The 21,610-nt window shown below is 44.9% G+C and overlaps 1 protein-coding gene across 1 annotated transcript in view; it reads right to left on the reverse strand.

The window, feature by feature from the left end:
- NAV2 (neuron navigator 2) overlaps positions 1–21,610 on the reverse strand; it is a gene marked incomplete in the record, with an annotated part of 234,265 nt that overhangs the window by 94,921 nt on the left and 117,734 nt on the right. The window contains 1 exon segment of the mRNA XM_056527781.1: positions 2,640–3,663. Coding sequence (XP_056383756.1) covers positions 2,640–3,663 — 1,024 coding nt within the window.

A 21,610-nucleotide genomic window follows, 5' to 3' on the forward strand; every position in this document is an offset into this window, starting at 1 on the left:
CAATCCGCCACACAGCGCACAACAGGGGTTTAATGAAATCCAAATATGTACGGATCGTCTTCATAATAAACCCGACGAGCCTAAGCCTGGGCCTCTTCCTCTTCTGGCAGGGTTACTCTTTAGCTTCTTAGTGACAACCAATATGGCTGCCATGGCAGATCGATCAGAAGTTCTGACCCAACGTACATAGATAAGAGCAAATGTGCTACTACGTGACTGATGGCAGCCATATTGGTAGTCACCCAGCTTCCCCAGATAAAGATAAAACTAAGTAATGGCCAAAAAAGAACAGGGGTCTCCAAACTGTGGACCTCCAGCTGTTGCAAAACTACAACTCCCAGCATGCCCAGACAAACAACAGCTTAGGAGCCCCATAGCTTCCCCCTAGGGCCTTATTGGGCTTCTGGCCAGGCCTAGGACAAAGTCAAACTGCAAGATTTAAAGCAGTGTTTCCAAACCAGGGTGCCTCCAGCTGTTGCAAAACTACAACTCCCAGCATGCCCGGACAGCCTTTGGCTGTCCGGGCATGCTGAGAGCTGTAGTTTTCCAACAGCTGGAGGCACTCTGGTTCGGAAACACTATATTAATGCATCAGACTGTGCCATACGGTGCTACCAGTGACCTGCCACTAGATGGAGCCATAATCACGTTAGTAACTGAGCAGCACAGGGCTGACAATGATCTCCACTACTGTGACTACCGTCTGCTGACTCCGGTTATTTAGACAGATTGTGCAGATTTCTCAGGGGGTGGAGAAGATTTACACAGTCTGTTTCCCATCGAAGGGTCTGGTCTAGGAAATCATTCCCTCTCCCCGAGCACCCAGCAGGTTGTTCCACAGAAGAAATGTCTGTCTTTATCCACAAAGAGCGGAAAATATATGATCATAGAGATAAGTGCAGGGAGGGGATAGAGAGGACTGTGCAGCTGTAACTGTATGACCACACTGTTCTCTCTATGATCATAGAGATGAGTGCAGGGAGGGGATAGAGGGGACTGTGCAGCTGTAACTGTATGACCACACAGATCTCTCTATGATCATAGAGATGAGTGCAGGGAGGGGATAGAGAGGACTGTGCAGCTGTATCTGTATGACCACACAGTTCTCTCTATGATCATAGAGAGGAGTGCAGGGAGGGGATAGAGAGGACTGTGTAGCTGTAACTGTATGACCACACAGTTCTCTCTCTGATTATAGAGATGAGTGCAGAGAGGGGATAGAGAGGACTGTGTGGCTGTATCTGTATGACCACACAGTTCTCTCTATGATCATAGAGATGAGTGCAGGGAGGGGATAGAGAGGACTGTGCAGCTGTATCTGTATGACCACACAGTTCTCTCTATGATCATAGAGATGAGTGCAGGGAGGGGATAGAGAGGACTGTGCAGCTGTAACTGTATGACCACACAGTTCTCTCTATGATCATAGAGATGAGTGCAGGGAGGGGATAGAGGGGACTGTGCAGCTGTAACTGTATGACCACACAGATCTCTCTATGATCATAGTGATGAGTGCAGGGAGGGGATAGAGAGGACTGTGCAGCTGTAACTGTATGACCACACAGTTCTCTCTATGATCATAGAGATGAGTGCAGGGAGAGGATAGAGAGGACTGTGTAGCTGTAACTGTATGACCACACAGTTCTCTCTATGATCATAGAGATGAGTGCGGGGAGGGGATAGAGAAGACTGTGCGGCTGTATCTGTATGACCACACAGTTCTCTCTATGATCATAGAGATGAGTGCAGGGAGAGGATAGAGAGGACTGTGTAGCTGTAACTGTATGACCACACAGTTCTCTCTATGATCATAGAGATGAGTGCAGGGAGGGGATAGAGAGGACTGTGCAGCTGTAACTGTATGACCACACTGTTCTCTATATGATCAGAGAGATGAGTGCAGGGAGGGGATAGAGAGGACTGTGTAGCTGTAACTGTATGACCACACAGTTCTCTCTATGATCATAGAGATTAGTGAGGGAGGGGATAGAGAGGACTGTGCAGCTGTAACTGTATGACCACACAGTTCTCTCTATGATCATAGAGATGAGTGCAGGGAGGGGATAGAGAGGACTGTGCAGCTGTATCTGTATGACCACACAGTTCTCTCTATGATCAGAGAGATGAGTGCAGGGAGGGGATAGAGAGGACTGTGCAGCTGTATCTGTATGACCACACAGTTCACTCTATGATCAGAGAGATGAGTGCAGGGAGGGGATAGAGAGGACTGTGCAGCTGTAACTGTATGACCACACAGTTCTCTCTATGATCATAGAGAGGAGTGCAGGGAGGGGATAGAGAGGACTGTGCAGCTGTATCTGTATAACCACACAGTTCTCTCTATGATCAGAGAGATGAGTGCAGGGAGGGGATAGAGAGGACTGTGCAGCTGTATCTGTATGACCACACAGTTCTCTCTATGATCAGAGAGATGAGTGCAGGGAGGGGATAGAGAGGACTGTGCAGCTGTAACTATATGATCACACAGTTCTCTATATGATCAGAGAGATGAGTGCAGGGAGGGGATAGAGAGGACTGTGCAGCACACAAGAGGAACCTACTGACAAAGATATTTCTCAATACTATTCACACCCCTATATATAGTTGTCTTGTATTTCAGGGTAACACAATGACCGTACCTGTACATGAAGGGTGCCACGGTGGCGGTGTTTGGGTGATTATACTGCTGCTGAGGATGAGGTAGCTGAACGCTGACTGTGTTACTTCCTGTAGTCTGTGTAACAGTGCTCGTCCCATTGACGGATTGGGCATTGCCCGCTGTAGCTGCCCCCTTCCCTTCAGAGGAGGCCAAGCTTGACGTGGAGGAGCTAGAATTTCGGTTGTCAAGTTGGTTCTTCTGAAGAGAAAGCCCTGAACCGGTCTTTGCGCTGCGGCCCCTGTCCCCTTCCTTGGCCGACCCTGGGGCACTTGAGGATTTTCCTGGGGTGGTTTTCATTCCTGGTTTTGGTATTCCGCTGTGAGCAGGGGCAGAGACGTCCTTCTTGCCCCCTTTGGGGATGAAGCTGGCGATCTTTGAGGACTTTTTTGGCATGTCGGTAGACGCGGGGACCGGATCTTCCTTGGACTCTTCCTTCACCTCGGCCTTCTCGCTCACGCTCGCTCTTTTGGCCAGGTCTTTGTTCTTCTCCTTCTGCTTGTCCTTCTCGTTGCCCTTTGGGGAACTCTTCTTGTTGGTCAATGCCCGGCCCAGCGTCCTTTGGGCTATGCCCTTCAGTGCTATCTTAGGACTATTCGAAGACGGGCTTATGCTGTTGGAATTCTTCACACAGGTTTCCATTTCTTCCGCTTCTTCGGGGCCAGTAAATTGGTCAAGACGTTCAGAGCTGGTGTCCCGAGACTCCTCCAGAGATGACCCGGGCGTCTTGGAGCCCCCTTTACTATTGAATAACTTGAGTTTTTCCAGCATGGATTTCTGGGTGTTGGGCGAAGGCTTCAGAGGTTCTTGAGGTTGTTTCGGACTATCCGGCACCGTCTGCTTCACGGACAGTATGGAAGACGTGGTGGTGTGCTTAGCACTGAGGGACTTGCTCCGCCATGGTTTGTTGGTGGAGTTGGGTTGGGGTATGGCTGAGGCGTTACTACTGGAGGAGAGGACATTCTCGTTCATCCCCGTCTGCTGCGACACCGTGCCCTCCGCCGACTCTGCAAGACACATCAAAAAGATAGAAATAAATAACACCGCCACATAACCGCCCACGCCTCAATCCCAAAATACACGTAAATTAGGACATTTATAGTATGTCGACTGGATGTGTCATATATGTGTGATCACTCACACTCACACTTAATGAGCCAAGGTCCCCACCCCCCTATTATAGCAGGTTTCCTACATTTCAGTCATAACACAACATCCCTCAGGGAACATCTAAAAGGGGGGGGGGGGGGAAATACTTTTTCACTAATATATTTCTGCAGGTAATGATCGAACGAGTCTTTCCTCTACATTTTGTAATAAACCGCTGTCCCCTGAAAGAATTCCGTCTTTGTTGCTTTTGGGAAAGATGGATGACAATCAACATGGGGGAGTTATAACACAGCTTTCCTTGTCTCCTTAGGGCAGTGTTTCCCAACCAGTGTGCCTCCAGCTGCTGAAAGACTACAACTCCCAACATGTCTGGACAGCTAAAGACTTTGTACAGAAGCCCCATAGCTTCACCCTAGGACCTTATTGGGCTTCCGGCCAGGCCTAGGACAAAGTCACACTGCAGAATCTAAAGCAGTGTTTCCCAACCAGTGTGCCAAAGGCTGTCCAATCTAGTTAAAGGGGTACTCCGGTGGAAAACTGTTTTTTTAATAAATCAACTGATGCCAGAAAGTTCAACAGATTTGTAAATTACTTCTATTAAAAAATCTTAATCCTTCCAGTACATATTAGCTGCTTAATACTACAGAGGAAATTCTTTTCTTTTTGGAACACAGAGCTCTCTGCTGACATCACGAGCACAGTGCTCTCTGCTGACATCTCCGTCCATTTTAGGAACTGTCCAGAGCAGCATATGTTTTCTATGGGTATTTTCTCCTACTCTGGACAGTTCTTAAAATGGACAGAGATGTCAGCAAAGAGCACTGTGCTCGTGATGTCAGCAGAGAGCTCTGTGTTCCAAAAAGAAAAGGATTTCCTCTGTAGTATTCAGCAGCTAATACGTACTGGAAGGATTAAGATTTTTTAATAGAAGTAATTTACAAATCTGTTTAACTTTCTGTCACCAGTTGATTTAAAAAAAAAACAAAAAAAAAAAACAACGTTTTCCACCAGAGTACCCCTTTAACCAGATTTGTAATTACTTTATTAGTAAAAATATTTTAAATTCTTAATCCTTCCAGTACTTGTTAGCGTCTGTATGCTCCACAGGAAGTTGTATTTCTTTCTGGAGTTATTTTCTGTCTGACCACAGTGCTCTCTACGGACACCTCTGCTGTCCATTTTAGGAACTGTCCAGAGCAGCATATGTTTGCTATGGGGATTTTCTCCTTCTCTGGACAGTTCCTTAAATGGACAGAGGTGTCGGCAGAAAGCACTGTGGTTGTGACAAAAAAAGAAATCCAAAAAGAAAAGAATTTCCTCTGTAGTATACAGCCGCTAATAAGTACTGGAAGGATTAAGATTTTTTTAATAGAAGTAATTTACTAATCTGTTTAACTTTCTGGCATTATTTGGTTTAAAATAAATAAATAAATACATTTTCCAGCGGAGTACCCCTTTAAGAAACATTGGGAGTCATATTCAAAACTCTTCATAACGTCAAAAATTTGCCGCAAAAAAAAGTTTCCATCAGATATTCAAAGTGTTTTACATGAGAATGATCCAAGGTTTACACTAGTTTACAACAGTTTTGCAAAGAGTGGGCGTGGCTATGTAAATTTCCTGTTTTACATAATATTTTCAAAGGGGTGTGAGTCCATTTCACATCCAAAATTTCGCACCAGCTCTTTGCTAGTGTAGAAATCACAGAAACGGTTGAAGTTTTTGACTTTTTTTTATTTATTTATTTTTTTTTTTTGGGGGGGGGGGGGGGGGTAAACGGTAATATTTAATCAGTTATTGAAAAATAAAAAAATATTATTGCAAACTGTTAAAAAAAAAAAGAAAAAACATTTTTTATATTATTTTATGGTCACTGCACCTGCACTCACATTTAACCCCTGAACATGTATTTTTTTTTATACAGTTATCGCTTTGTATGAGCGCTGGTAATCGTGGAATATTATGTGAGATGCTTCCTCCAGAGTTTGCCGATTTTGGCGCAAATTATTATTATTTTTTTTTTTTTTACAGATGGTGGCAATTTTTTTTTTTATTTTTTTTTGGCGCCAAAATCTGAAATTTTTAAAGCAGCCCAAGAGACCTTGGAAAATGTGAGGAGAAGGAAAGAAATGTGTGATTACTATCGCTGGAACAGGAATTACAGTAGTTTTTGAATATCTCCCCCAATGTGTGTCTAACTGTTGCAAAACTACAACTCCCAGCATGCCCGGACAGCCAAAGGCTGTCCGGGCATCCTGGGAGTTGTAGTTTTGCAACAGCTGGAGGCCCCCTGGTTGGGAAACACTGTTTCTGAGAAGTCTGTAGATTGGATACAATTGTATCAAATTCTCAACTGTCAAACATTTAAGTTTAGATGGATGTAATGAAAGCAAGTGGATAAAGTGCATGCTGGGAGTTGTAGTTTTGCAACAGCTGGAGGCACACTGGATAGAAAACACTGCTTTAACCAGGACAGAGAGCCATCACCGGCTCAATAAGGTGACGTCTACGAGCAGACTCAGCGTTTCCTCTAATTCACTCCATGTGCGGCGGCTCCTGGTTCCGATTAACCTGCGGCGCACAAATATTAATATATCAGTAAATCCTGCGGAGGGCGATGTGTTCCACATGTTCCCCCTCTATCCGCGGGCAATGGGGGGGAGAACAGACGACATCTATCGCAGACATTTTTCCATTTTAAAGAAAAGCCACAAGTGTCTGTTAAAGCGGCAAATAAGATAAACGCCCGGCTGTTCCGTGTAAGACTGCGCGCGGTGAACACGCCTGAATCCATTCATTACAGACCCACGACAGTGGGAGCGGGGCCAAAAAAGATTGCCATTCAGAAAACCGGTAGGATAGAAGCTGTACACCTCCCCTCCAGCTCTATCTGTATACTGCTGCTATCTCTATGGAACCAGGATATATACACCTCCTCTCCAGCTCTATCTGTATACTGCTGCTATCTCTATGGAACCAGGATATATACACCTCCCCTCCAGCTCTATCTTTATACTGCTGCTATCTCTATGGGATCAGGATATATAGTAGTTATACACCTCCCCTCAAGTTCTATCTGTATACTGCTGCTATCTCTATTGGATCAGGATATATAGTAGTTATATAACTCCCCTCCAGCTCTATCTGTATACTGCTGCTATCTCTATGGGATCAGGATATATAGTAGTTATACACCTCCCCTTCAGATCGATCTGTATACTGCTGCTGCTATCTCTATAGGATCAGGATATATAGTAGTTATACACCTCCCCTCCAGCTCTATCTGTATACCGCTACTATCTCTATGGGATCAGGATATATAGTAGTTATATAACTCCCCTCCAGCTCTATCTGTATACTGCTGTTATCACTATGGGATCAGGATATATAGTAGTTATACACCTCTCCTCCAGCTCTATCTGTGTACTGCTGCTGCTATCTCTATGGGATCAGCATATATAGTAGTTATACACCTCCCCTCCAGCTCCATCTGTATACTGCTGCTATCTCTATGGAATCGGGATATATAGTAGTTATACACCTCCCCTCCAGCTCTATCTGTATACTGCTGCTATATCTATGGGATCAGGATATATAGTAGTTATACACCTCCCCTCCAGCTCTATCTTTATACTGCTGCTATCTCTATGGGATCAGGATATATAGTAGTTATACACCTCCCCTCAAGTTCTATCTGTATACTGCTGCTATCTCTATTGGATCAGGATATATAGTAGTTATATAACTCCCCTCCAGCTCTATCTGTATACTGCTGCTATCTCTATGGGATCAGGATATATAGTAGTTATACACCTCCCCTTCAGATCGATCTGTATACTGCTGCTGCTATCTCTATAGGATCAGGATATATAGTAGTTATACACCTCCCCTCCAGCTCTATCTGTATACCGCTACTATCTCTATGGGATCAGGATATATAGTAGTTATATAACTCCCCTCCAGCTCTATCTGTATACTGCTGTTATCACTATGGGATCAGGATATATAGTAGTTATACACCTCTCCTCCAGCTCTATCTGTGTACTGCTGCTGCTATCTCTATGGGATCAGCATATATAGTAGTTATACACCTCCCCTCCAGCTCCATCTGTATACTGCTGCTATCTCTATGGAATCGGGATATATAGTAGTTATACACCTCCCCTCCAGCTCTATCTGTATACTGCTGCTATATCTATGGGATCAGGATATATAGTAGTTATACACCTCCCCTCCAGCTCTATCTGTATACTGCTGCTATCTTTATGGGATCAGGATATATAGTAATTATACACTTCCCCTCCAGCTCTATCTGTATACTGCAGCTATTTCTATGGGATTAAGATATATAGTAGTTATACCCCTCCTCCTGCTCTATCTGATACTGCTGATAACTCTCTCTCTCTCTCTCTCTCTCTCTCTCTCTCTCTCTCTCTCTCTCTCTCTCTCTCTATATATATATATATGTATATATATATATATACTATTGAGAATCTACAGCAGTGTTTCCCTCCCAGCATGCCTCCCACTGGGAGTTGTAGTTTTGCAACAGCTGGAGGCACCCTGGTTGGGCAACACTGATCTATGTGTCCAGGAAGGGAAGTGGAGGCGATACCAGAACATTCCCAGAGGATCATATGCGGAGTGCGAACAAATGTAATCCGTTCCAGGCTGCGGATAATTCATCAGATCTGTGTAAACATGACGACCCACCGCGGCAAGACTTAAAGGGCCGGCGACCCTCCCCAGTGATCAATGCATAACTGTGCGGGAGCGTTATAAGAGGAGCCGCTGATATCGGGTTCTCTGGGATTTTCCTAAATCTGAAAACTATTCACACCCCTGCAACCTTTTCCTGTTATTTTGTAACGGAGAATTTAAAGGATCAGTGCACAAAACAAAACTATTCAACCCCCCCCTTAGGGGGCTAATTCCTTCATTTTCCACATTTTTCTTTTTTCAGTCCATTTCTTCGGGCATGCTGGGAGTTGTAGTTTTGCAATAGCCAGGGTCAGAAAATCATTGCTGCTTTTTTATAGAAACAGTGCCCCACCTGCTCACAGGTTGCAGCTGGTATTGCATCTCAGTCCCATTCACTCCAATAGTGCTGAGCTGCAATACAACCTGTGGACAGGGGTGGCGCTGTTTTTATAAAAAAGCAACAATGTTTTTCTGATTCTATCTATTCAGCTGTTACAAAACTACAACTCCCAGTATGCCCGGACAGCCGTTGGCTGTCCGGGCATGCTGGGAGTTGTAGTTTTGCAACAGCTGGAGGCACCCTGCTTGGGAAACAATGCTATAGACTCTGGATGTCAGAGTAGAGAAGGGTCTGGAAAGCTCCCCCTGAAGAATACATGTGCTAGTGTATATTGGATGTGGAGTGCATGCTGGGAGTTGTAGTTTTGAAACAGCTGGAGGCCCCCTGGATGAGAAACACTGATCGATATATACGATGGCCTCTTGACTCTATGTTGACTCTGGATGTTAGAGGAAAAAAAGAGTCGGGTAAGTGCCCCCCTGCAGAGAACATGTGCTAGTGTATACAGGGATGGGAGAACATGGTGGGAATTGTAGTTTTGCAACAGCTGGAGGCACCCTGGGTGGGAAACACTGCTCTATGTGTACAATAGCCTCTCAACTCTCTGTTGACTCTGGATGTCAGAGGAGAGAAGGGTCGGGCAAGTGCCCCCCTGCAGAATACATGAGCCATGTATGTGGGGATGGGGAGTGCATGCTGGGAGTTGTAGTGTTGCAACAGCTGGAGGCACACTGGTTTGGAAACACTGATCTATGTGTACGATGGCCTTTTGACTCTGTTGACTCTGGATGTCAGAGGAGGGAAGGGTCGGGCAAGTGCCCCCCTGCAGAGTACATGTGCTAGTGTATGTGGGGATGGGGAGTGCATGCTGGGAGTTGTAGTTGTATAATAGCTGGGGACTCCCTGATTCATCTTGTATTCGCTGTTTCATGTGGCTGCAGCCTCCTTGGCCCGGACCCAGCTTTAAACTGTGCAAAAGGAAGAGAAACCTCCCGGAGGATGAAGCTAAATAAGGGCAGGAACAAAGTCCTAAAGACCAAACACCGAGCACAGGAAACCGAGCGGAGATCTAGAGAAGAGTCGGCATGTAAAAAAGATAAAAAATCTATTGTAAAGGGGGGAACCCCCCAACTAACGCTTGTCTGGAGATCAGGATCAGAGGGACAGGGGGCGCAGACCACGGGGCGTCTGTGTATCCAAATCTGGTGTAGATTTAACACTGTGTGAAGTAGAAGCGGCTCAAATCCTTCCCTACAGCTGGAATCACAAATTGTCACCAGCAGCTACTGTGTAACCTACAGGATGTAACACTGCGAAATCCTGGAGAGGAACACGGAAGACACAGCGTCTGTAAGGGATCAGCTATATCCTGCATTATACTCCAGAGCTGCACTCACTATTCTGCTGGTGAGGTCACTGTGTACATTACATTACATTACTTATCCTGTACTGATCCTGAGTTATATCCTGTATTTACTCCAGAGCTGTACTCACTATTCTGCTGGTGAGATCACTGTGTACATACATTACATTACTTATCCTGTACTGATCCTGAGTTATATCCTGTATTATACTCCAGAGCTGTACTCACTATTCTGCTGGTGAGGTCACTGTGTACATACATTACATTACTTATCCTGTACTGATCCTGAGTTATATCCTGTATTATACTCCAGAGCTGTACTCACTATTCTGCTGGTGAGGTCACTGTGTACATACATTACATTACTTATCCTGTACTGATCCTGAGTTATATCCTGTATTATACTCCAGAGCTGTACTCACTATTCTGCTGGTGAGGTCACTGTGTACATACATTACATTACTTATCCTGTACTGATCCTGAGTTATATCCTGTATTATACTCCAGAGCTGTACTCACTATTCTGCTGGTGAGGTCACTGTGTACATACATTACATTACTTATCCTGTACTGATCCTGAGTTATACCCTGTATTATACTCCAGAGCTGTACTCACTATTCTGCTGGTGAGGTCACTGTGTACATACATTACATTACTTATCCTGTACTGATCCTGAGTTATATCCTGTATTATACTCCAGAGCTGTACTCACTATTCTGCTGGTGAGATCACTGTGTACATACATTACATTACTTATCCTGTACTGATCCTGAGTTATATCCTGTATTATACTCCAGAGCTGTACTCACTATTCTGCTGGTGAGGTCACTGTGTATATACAGTACATTACTTATCCTGTACTGATCCTGAGTTATATCCTGTATTATACCCCAGAGCTGTACTCACTATTCTGCTGGTGAGGTCACTGTGTACATACATTACATTACTTATCCTGTACTGATCCTGAGTTATATCCTGTATTATACTCCAGAGCTGTACTCACTATTCTGCTGGTGAGGTCACTGTGTACATACATTACATTACTGATCCTGTACTGATCCTGAGTTATATCCTGTATTATATTCCAGAGCTGTACTCACTATTCTGCTGGTGAGATCACTGTGTACATACATTACATTACTTACCCTGTACTGATCCTGAGTTATATCCTGTATTATACTCCAGAGCTGTACTCACTATTCTGCTGGTGAGGTCACTGTGTATATACATTACATTACTTATCCTGTACTGATCCAGAGTTATATTCTGTATTATACTCCAGAGCTGTACTCACTATTCTGCTGGTGAGATCACTGTGTACATACATTACATTACTTACCCTGTACTGATCCTGAGTTATATCCTGTATTATACTCCAGAGCTGTACTCACTATTCTGCTGGTGAGGTCACTGTGTATATACATTACATTACTTATCCTGTACTGATCCTGAGTTATATCCTGTATTATACTCTAGAGCTGTACTCACTATTCTGCTGGTGAGGTCACTGTGTACATACATTACATTACTTATCCTGTACTGATCCAGAGTTATATTCTGTATTATACTCCAGAGCTGTACTCACTAATCTGCTGGTGAGATCACTGTGTACATACATTACATTACTTATCCTGTACTGATCCTGAGTTATATCCTGTATTATACTCCAGAGCTGTACTCACTATTCTGCTGGTGAGGTCACTGTGTACATACATTACTTATCCTGTACTGATCCTGAGTTATATCCTGTATTATACTCCAGAGCTGTACTCACTATTCTGCTGGTGAGATCACTGTGTACATACATAACTTATCCTGTACTGATCCTGAGTTATATCCTGTATTATACTCCAGAGCTGTACTCACTATTCTGCTGGTGAGGTCACTGTGTACATACATTACATTACTTATATTGTACTGATCCTGAGTTATATCCTGTATTATACTCCAGAGCTGTACTCACTATTCTGCTGGTGAGATCACTGTGTACATACATTACATTACTTATCCTGTACTGATCCTGAGTTATATCCTGTATTATACTCCAGAGCTGCACTCACTATTCTGCTGGTGAGGTCACTGTGTACATACATTACATTACTTATCCTGTACTGATCCTGAGTTATATCCTGTATTATACCCCAGAGCTGCACTCACTATTCTGCTGGTGAGGTCACTGTGTACATACATTACATTACTTATCCTGTACTGATCCTGAGTAATATCCTGTATTATACCCCAGAGCTGCACTCACTATTCTGCTGGTGGGGTCACTGTGTGGATTACGCCACTGATTACAAGGGTCATGGCCTCCTCCATGTGTACAGGTGACAACATTCCCTTAATTGTGTATATTAAAGAAAACTCCACATTGCGGTCTGGTGTATGTGAAAAGAGAGGGAGACGCTGCCCCTTAGTGGCCAATTACAAGTAAATCTTATCTGGAGTGTTACTGACAGCAGATTATTATGTAAGGGGGGGTATCGAGGGAAGTGTTTCCCAACCACGGTGCCTCCAGCTGTTGCAAATCAACATCTCCCAGCATGCCCTGGGCAATAGCTGGAGGCACACTGGTTGGGAAACACTTCTCCAGATACCGGAACACAATAAACGAGTGCGACGTGTACATAGCGCCCCCTATCTGCCTCCTTATGATCCTTCTCATATCCGTTATAATTTAAAAAATAATTAAAAAATTCCCAAACTGGACACTGTGGTGCTTACAGGGTTAAATCATTTCTATATAATTTTTTTTTCACTTGCGCCGCACATGGAAGCAGTCAGGAATCCCTCGTCCTGTACCGCACGAATAACGTACAGGTGGAATATCCATCCGCCAGGATATTACTTTTTTTACAGAGAATTTTACGTTATAAACTCCTACAAATAGACTCAAACCCCTTCCTCTGTATTTTTCCATTATGCCAGTGTTTCCCAATCGGCGCGGCTCTGGCTGTTGCAAAACTATAACTCCAAGCATGCCCGGACAGCCGTTGGCTGTCCGGGCATGCTGGGAGTTGTAGTTTTGCAACAGCTGGAGGCCCCCTGGTTGGGAAACACTGTTTCTGAGAAGTCTGTAGACCGGATACAATTGTATCAAATTCTCAACTGTCAAACACTTAAGTTTAGATGGATGTAATGAAAGCAAGTGGATATAGTGCATGCTGGGAGTTGTAGTTCTGCAACAGCTGGAGGCACACTGGTTGGGAAACACTGTTTCTGAGAAGTCTGTAGACTGAATACAATTGTATCAAATTCTCAACTGTCAAACACTTAAGTTTAGATGGATGTAATGAAAGCAAGTGGATATAGTGCATGCTGGGAGTTGTAGTTCTGCAATAGCTCTGGCATAATAAGGGTTGTACTTTTCCAATAGCTGGAGAGCCGTAGGTTAAAGGTGTATTCCAGGCAAAAACTTTTTTTTAATATATCAACTGGCTCCGGAAAGTTAAACAGATTTGTAAATTACTTCTATTAAAAAATCTTAATCCTTCCAATAGTTATTAGCTTCTGAAGTTTTCTGTCTAACTGCTCAATGATGATGTCACGTCCCGGGAGCTGTGCATGATGGGAAAATATCCCCATAGGAACTGCACAGCTCCCGGGACGTGAGTCATAAGAGAGCAGTTAGACAGAAAACAACAACTCAACTTCAGAAGCTAATAACTATTGGAAGGATTAAGATTTTTTAATAAAAGTAATTTACAAATCTGTTTAACTTTCCGCAGCCAGTTGATATAAAAAAAAAAAAAGTTTTGGCCTGGAATACCCCTTTAAGGATCTTATATTCTAGGCCAGTATTTCCCAACCAGGGTGCCTCCAGCTGTTGCCAAACTACATCTCCCAGCATGCACTATATCCACTTGCTTTCATTACATCCATCTAAACTAAAACGTTTGACAGTTGAGAATTTGATACAATTGTATCCAATCTACAGAATTCTCAGAAACAGTGTTTCCCAACCAGGGGGCCTCCAGCTGTTGCAAAACTACAACTCCCAGCATGCACTATATCCCCTTGCTTTCATTACATCCATCTAAACTAAAACGTTTGACAGTTGAGAATTTGATACAATTGTATCTGGTCTACAGACTTCTCAGAAACAGTGTTTCCAAACCAGGGGCCTCCAGCTGTTGCAAAACTACAACTCCCAGCATGCCCGGACAGCCAAATGTATGTCCGGGCATGCTGGGAGATGTAGTTTTGCAACAGCTGGAGGCACCCAGGTTGGGAAACACTGTGCTATGCCAAGTACAAGCCCGTACTGTCTCCCTGCACTGTCCAGCCTGTGAGGGGTTAATGTCGGCACCATAACAGGTGAATGTTCCTGACACAAAGTGACAAACTACAAAGACAGCAGAAAATCATAGATGTGAGGAGTTACCGGTCTGTGCGGTGTAGTGTGCGTCCTCTCCGCTTCACCCTGCCGGCACCAGCTCTGCTACATCCTCTCCCGGGGACAGCGGAGCAGTCAGAGGTGAAGCAGCGATCTCTCCACCCTCTGCACTCACTGCTGACTCCAGAGATCACATCCCCACCCCTCAGCTGTCTACTGACTCCACTGTGCACAGAGTATAGAGACCCCCACTCTAAAGAGACCCCTGCCCTCCACACAGACTGATCAACAGCTATATCACCTCTATAGAGACCCCCACTCTAAAGAGACCTCCACACAGACTGATACTCAGCTATATCACCGTTATAGAGACCCCCACTCTAAAGAGACCTCCTGCCCTCCACACAGACTGATCAACAGCTATAGCACCTCTATAGAGACCCCCACTGTAAAGAGACCCCTGCCCTCCACACAGACTGATACTCAGCTATATCCCTCTAAAGAGACCCCCACCCCTCCACACAGACTGATACTCAGCTATATCCCTCTATAGAGACCCCCACCCCTCCATACAGAGCCCCCATTACTATCTCCCTGCAGTGGAGGGAACTTTCCTTCCTCACATAATATATAACCGAGGCCGCTCTCTTATGTAAACTCAGATAACAGGAGTAATCGCCATCTCAGGACACAGTAACCTCTACCTGAGGCCGCAGGGGTATCCTAAAAAGCTTAATAACATGCTAACGACACCACTGCTCAACCAATATGTGCCCAAGCATGCTGGGAGTTGTAGTTTTCCAACAGCTAGAGAGACACAGATTGTAGACCAATTGCTCACAAGCTACTGCAAAACTGCAACTCCCAGCATGCCCAGACAACCAACTGCTGCTGCAAAAGTACAACTCCCAGCATGCCCAGACAACCAACTGCTGCAGCAAAACTACAACTCCCAGCATGCCCAGACAACCAACTGCTGCAGCAAAACTACAACTCCCAGCATGCCCAGACAACCAACTGCTGCTGCAAAAGTACAACTCCCAGCATGCCCAGACAACCAACTTCTGCTGCAAAAGTACAACTCCCAGCATGCCCAGACAACCAACTGCTGCAGCAAAACTACAACTCCCAGCATGCCCAGACAACCAACTGCTGCAGCAAAACTACAACTCCCAGCATGCCCAGACAACCAACTGCTGCTGCAAAAGTACAACTCCCAGCATGCCCAGACAACCAACTGCTGCTGCAAAACTACAACTCCCAGCATGCCCAGACAACCAACTGCTGCTGCAAAAGTACAACTCCCAGCACGTCCAGACAGTCAACATGTGTCCAGGCATGCTGGGAGTTGTAGTTTTGTAAACTACAGCTCCCAGCATGCCTGGACAGTCAACTGCTTTTGCAAAACAACAACTCCCAGCATGCCCGGACAGCCAACGGCTGTCCGGGCATGCTGGGAGTTGTAGTTTTACAACAGCTGAAGTCACAATTGGAGACCAACGGCTCTCCAGCAATTGCAAAACTACAACTCCCAGCATGCACAGCCAACTTCTTGAAAAACTATAATTTCCAGCATACCTGGAAAGCAGGAGACTGTCCAGGCATGCTGGGAGTTGTAGTTTTACAACAGATGGGCAGCCAATGTTTCCAACCAGCGTCTTCATCGGTTACAAACTTGTGGCTCTGCAATTGTTACAAAACTACAATGCCCAGCATGCCCAGACAGCCAACTGCTGACAAAACTAAAATTCCCAGCCGACGGCTGTCTGGGCATGCTGGGAGTTGTAGTTTTACAACAGCTGGAGGCCCACAGTGCCTCAAACCAGTGTATCTCCAGCAGTAACAATCCTGTGGCTCTCCAACTTCTGTAGAACTACAATGCCCAGCATGCTCATTGGGGATTAGTAGTTTGCAAGAACTATTGGCTGTCTGGGTTCCCCTTTAAGTCCCATATAACCCAATGCATTCCTATAGGTGTGTGGTGTCATCTACATTCGGACACTCCATCCTAGCGCACCACATTTCTAACAAGGAACTATTTGGTCGGCGTTCCCCTTTAAATACAAAGAGAAATTTCCTTTGGAACCGGAGTGTAGCGACTTAAAGGGGTACTCCGGTGGAAAACTTTTTTTTTATCAACTGGTGCTAGAAAGTTATAAGATTTGTAAATTACTTAGATTAAAAAATCTTAATCCTTCCAGTACTTATTAGCTGCTGAATACTACAAAGGAAATTATTTTCTTTTTGGAACACAGAGCTCTCTGCTGATATCACTAACACAGTGCTCTCTGCTGACATCTCTGTCCATTTTAAGGAACTGTCCAGAGTAGCATATGTTTACATCACCTGGTGCCAGAAAGTTATACGGATTTGTAATTTACTTCTATTAAAAAAATCTTAATCCTTCCAGTACTTATTAGCTGCTATATACTACAGAGAAAGTTCTTTTCTTTTTGGATTTCTTTTTTCTGACCACAGTGCTCTCTGCTGAAACTTCTGTCCATGTCAGGAACTGTCCAGAATAGGAGCAAATCCCTATAGCAAACCTCTCCTGCTCTGGGCAGTTCCTGATACAGACAGAGGTGTCAGCAGAGAGCACTGTGGTCAGAAAAAAAAATCAATCCAAAAACAAAAGAACTTTCTCTGTAATATACAGCCGCTAATAAGTACTGGAAGGATAAAGTTTTTTTTTTTTAATAGAAGTAATTTACAAATCTGCTTAACTTTCTGGCACCAGCTGATAAAAAGAAATAAAAATTTTAGGCGTCCGGATTATATGAAACCGAAGACGAATGGGAAAACACAAATGTGATAAAGTGCTGACACAACAGAACATCAAAAGCGCGGAGCGGAGTGTCACCAGGGGGAGACGAGGACGCCCCCCGAATCCGTCAGGAAGAGTTCAAAGCCTCCACCTGCCACATCTTAGGAGACAGGAGGGGCGCCTCTCGGCTTTTGTTCTTAGAAGGAAGAATAATGTCCGGAGCAGATACCTGGTTATCTTCCCTGCCGGAGATTAAACAATGGCAAAAAATATGTGAAAAGTGAAGCTTTACGGCGCGCGCTCGGCTCTGCTATATACAAACACTGGGAGTCCGGCCTTGTATGGGAGAAGAATCCAGCGCCACCCAACAAGAAAGTGTCTACATAAAACATGACACTGAGTCAGCGCGGCTACTCCAGGGACTTAGGTGGGATATACATTGCCAGGACCGTGTAAAACGATTGTCTACTACAACTCCCAGCATGCACTGACAACCTGCAACTACCATCGCATGCGTGCAGTGTAGGTGTAGTTTTGCAACAGCATGTTATCCCCGGTTCATAGGCTAAAGCAGTGTTTCCCAACTATTGTGCCTCCAGCTGTTGCAAAACTAAAACTCCACATCCCTGCATACACTAGCACATGTATTCTGCCAGGGGACACTTGTCCGACCCTTTTCTCTTCTGACATCCAGAGTCAACAGAGGGTTGAGAGGCTATTGTACACATAGATCAGTGTTTACCAACTATTGTGCCTCCAGCTATTGCAAAGCTAAAACTCCCAGCATGCACTCCACATCCCCGTTTACACTAGCACATATATTCTGCAGAAGGACACTTGCCCAACCATTTTCTCCTCTGACATCCAGAGTGAACAGAGGGTTGAGAAGCTATCATACACATAGATCAGTGTTTCCAAACCAGGGTGCCTCCAGCTGTTGCAAAACTACAACTCCTAGCTTGCATTTCCCATCCCCGTATACACTAGCACATGTATTCTGCAGAAGGACACTTGCCCAACCCGTTTCTCCTCTGATATCCAGAGTCAACAGAGGGTTGAGAGGCCATCGTAGACAGAGATCAGTGTTTCCCAACCAGGGTGCCTCCAGCTGTTGCAAATCTACAACTCCCAGCATGCATACCCTATCCCCGTATTAGCTAGCATTTATATTCTGCAGAAGGACACTTGCCCAACCCTTTTCTCCTCTGACATCCAGAGTGAACAGAGGGTTGAGAGACCATCATACTCATAGATCAGTGTTTCCAAACCAGGGTGCCTCCAGCTGTAGCAAAACTACAACTACCAGCATGAAGACACTTGCCCAACCGTTCTCTCCTCTGACATCAGGAGTCAACAGAGAGTCAAGAGGCCATAAGACACATAGATCAGTGTTTTTCAACCAGAGTGCCTTCAGCTGTTGCAAAACTACAACTCTCAGCATGGGGGCACTTGCCCAACCGTTCTCTCCTCTAACATCCAGTGTGTACAGAGAGTCGAGAGGCCATCAGACACATAGATCAATATTTCCCAACCTGAGTGCCTACAGCTGTTCTAAAACTACAACTTTCAGCATGCCCGGACAGCCTTCGGCTGTCCGGGCATGCTGGGAGTTGTAGTTTTGCAACAGCTGGAGGCACCCTGGTTTGAAAAGCACTTTCTTGTATGGGTAATAAAACATGTAGGCTCCCTCCTGTGCAGATGGGAGTTGTAATCTGTAAGTCCACCGTTTGGAGACCAATGGACTAGAGTGACTTCAGCTGTCTGTGCATGCTTGGAGTTGTAGTTTTGCTAAATCTAAAAGGTCCACAGTTTCATCTACTACAACTCCCAGCATGCCCTGACAACCTGCAGCTATCATAGCCTGCTGGGAGGTGTAGTTCCGCGACAAAATGGAACTAATCACAAGTTGTGGAGTCTGTTACCCATTTACTAGGAAATCCTTCACATAGGTTGCCGTAGGCTCTCCGGGCATGCTGGGAGTTGTAGTTTTGCAACATCTGTAGGTCCACAGTTTGGAGACCACTAAGACCATACCAAACGAGATACGCGTGCACGTAACGCTGCACACCGCATGGTATGTTAGTCAGATCATCTGACAAATCATGTGATAGTCGGCTGAGCGGCTTTGTAATAATAAGAAAAAGGGAGAATTGTCCCTGGTCAGTGGGGCCGATATGTTTGGAGCAAAAGAGCTTTAAAAATAAATAAAAAATAAATAATAATAAAAATCCAAATATTTCTTTCATGTACAATGTATTCGGAAGGTTGAGAACCTTTCACCTTTTTTCCACATTTTGTTATGTTTCTCCTTGTGATAAATAATAATAATAATAATAAATAATAATTAAAAAATATATATATATTTCCCTCCATCATTCAGCACTCAAATGTTTTGTAAAAGGAGAACCTACAATTTCTCATGGACATAAGTATTCATACCCTTTATTAAGACACTTGATATTGATCTCTGGCTCCTCCCATTTCTCTCGATCATCTCTGAGATGTTTCTCCACCTTGGTCGGAGTCACCTGGGGTAAATTCATCAGACTGGACAAGACACGGCCATGTCTATATATCAGAGCAAACACCAAGTCATGGGGGGGGGGGGGGGGGGGGGAAAAGAACTGCCTGTAGAGCTCAGACACAGCTCTGCCTATAAGGTCTCACAGCTGACAATGTATATCAGAGCAAACCCCAAGCCATGAAGGGGGAAAGAACGGCCTGTAGAGCTCAGACACAGCCCTGTCTATATAAGGTCTCACAGCTGACAATGTATATCAGAGCAAACCCCAAGCCATGAGGGGGAAAGAACTGCCTGTAGAGCTCAGACACAGCCCTGCCTTTAAGGTCTCACAGCTGACAATGTATATCAGAGCAAACACCAAGTCATGAGGGGAGAAAGAACTGCCTGTAGAGCTCAGACACAGCTCTGTCTATAAGGTCTCACAGCTGACAATGTATATCAGAGCAAACACCAAGCCATGAGATGGAAAGAACTGCCTGTAGAGCTCAGACACAGCCCTGTCTATATAAGGTCTCAAAGCTGACAATGTATATCAGAGCAAACCCCAAGCCATGAGAGGGAGAGAACTGCCTGTAGAGCTCAGACACAGCTCTGCCTATAAGGTCTCACAGCTGACAATGTATATCAGAGCAAACCCCAAGCCATGAAGGGGGAAAGAACGGCCTGTAGAGCTCAGACACAGCCCTGTCTATATAAGGTCTCACAGCTGACAATGTATATCAGAGCAAACCCCAAGCCATGAGGGGGAAAGAACTGCCTGTAGAGCTCAGACACAGCCCTGCCTTTAAGGTCTCACAGCTGACAATGTATATCAGAGCAAACACCAAGCCATGAGATGGAAAGAACTGCCTGTAGAGCTCAGACACAGCCCTGTCTATATAAAGGTCTCAAAGCTGACAATGTATATCAGAGCAAACCCCAAGCCATGAGGGAGAGAGAACTGCCTGTAGAGCTCAGACACAGCCCTGTCTATATAAGGCCTCACAGCTGACAATGTATATCAGGGCAAACACCAAGTCGTTAGGGGGAAAGAACTGCCTGTAGGGCTCAGAGACCAGATTGTGAGGGACCACAGATCTGCAGAAGGGGACAAAACATTTCGGCTGCACTGAAAGTTCCCAAGAGCTCAGTGGCCTCCATAATTCTTACATGGAAGAAAAAGGAACAACCAGGAGTCTTACTAGAGCTGTCACCCCCCCCAAACTAAGTAATGAGGGGAGAAGGGACTTGGTAAGAAAGGAGACTGAGAACCCAATCGTCACTATGGATGAGCCCCAAAGATCCTGAATGCAGATGGGAGATTAACTAGGCCAATATTTCCCAATCAGTATGCCTCCACCTTGGCTGTCCGGGCATACTGGGAGTTGTAGTTTTGCAACAGCTGAAGGCACTGAAACACTGATCTATGTGTACGATGGCCTTTCAACTCTCTGTTGACTCTGGATGTCAGAGGAGAGAAGGGTTGGGCAAGTGTTCCCCTGCAGAATACATGAGCTAGAATATGCGGGGATAGGGAATGCATGCTGGGAGTTGTAGTTTTGCAACAGCTGGAGGCACCCTGGTTGGGTAACCATGCTCTGCACCCCCCCCCCCCCCCCACACCGTACACACAGTCACATTCCTCCGGCTCCTCAATACTGATTCTTCGCTTCCTCCTGCCCTCGGGGACCCGACATGAATATTTTCCCTGTTCGCTGTGTAAACAATATGATGTTTTCTCTGATCCATTCTCTAATAATTGGAAACATGTCCACGTGCCTGGAATTCCACGTTGCCATCTATATTGTGGAATCTATGAAGACAATTCCTTTAATC

Source organism: Hyla sarda, chromosome 6 (genome assembly GCF_029499605.1).
Source record: "Hyla sarda isolate aHylSar1 chromosome 6, aHylSar1.hap1, whole genome shotgun sequence".
Classification (NCBI taxonomy): domain Eukaryota; kingdom Metazoa; phylum Chordata; class Amphibia; order Anura; family Hylidae; genus Hyla; species Hyla sarda.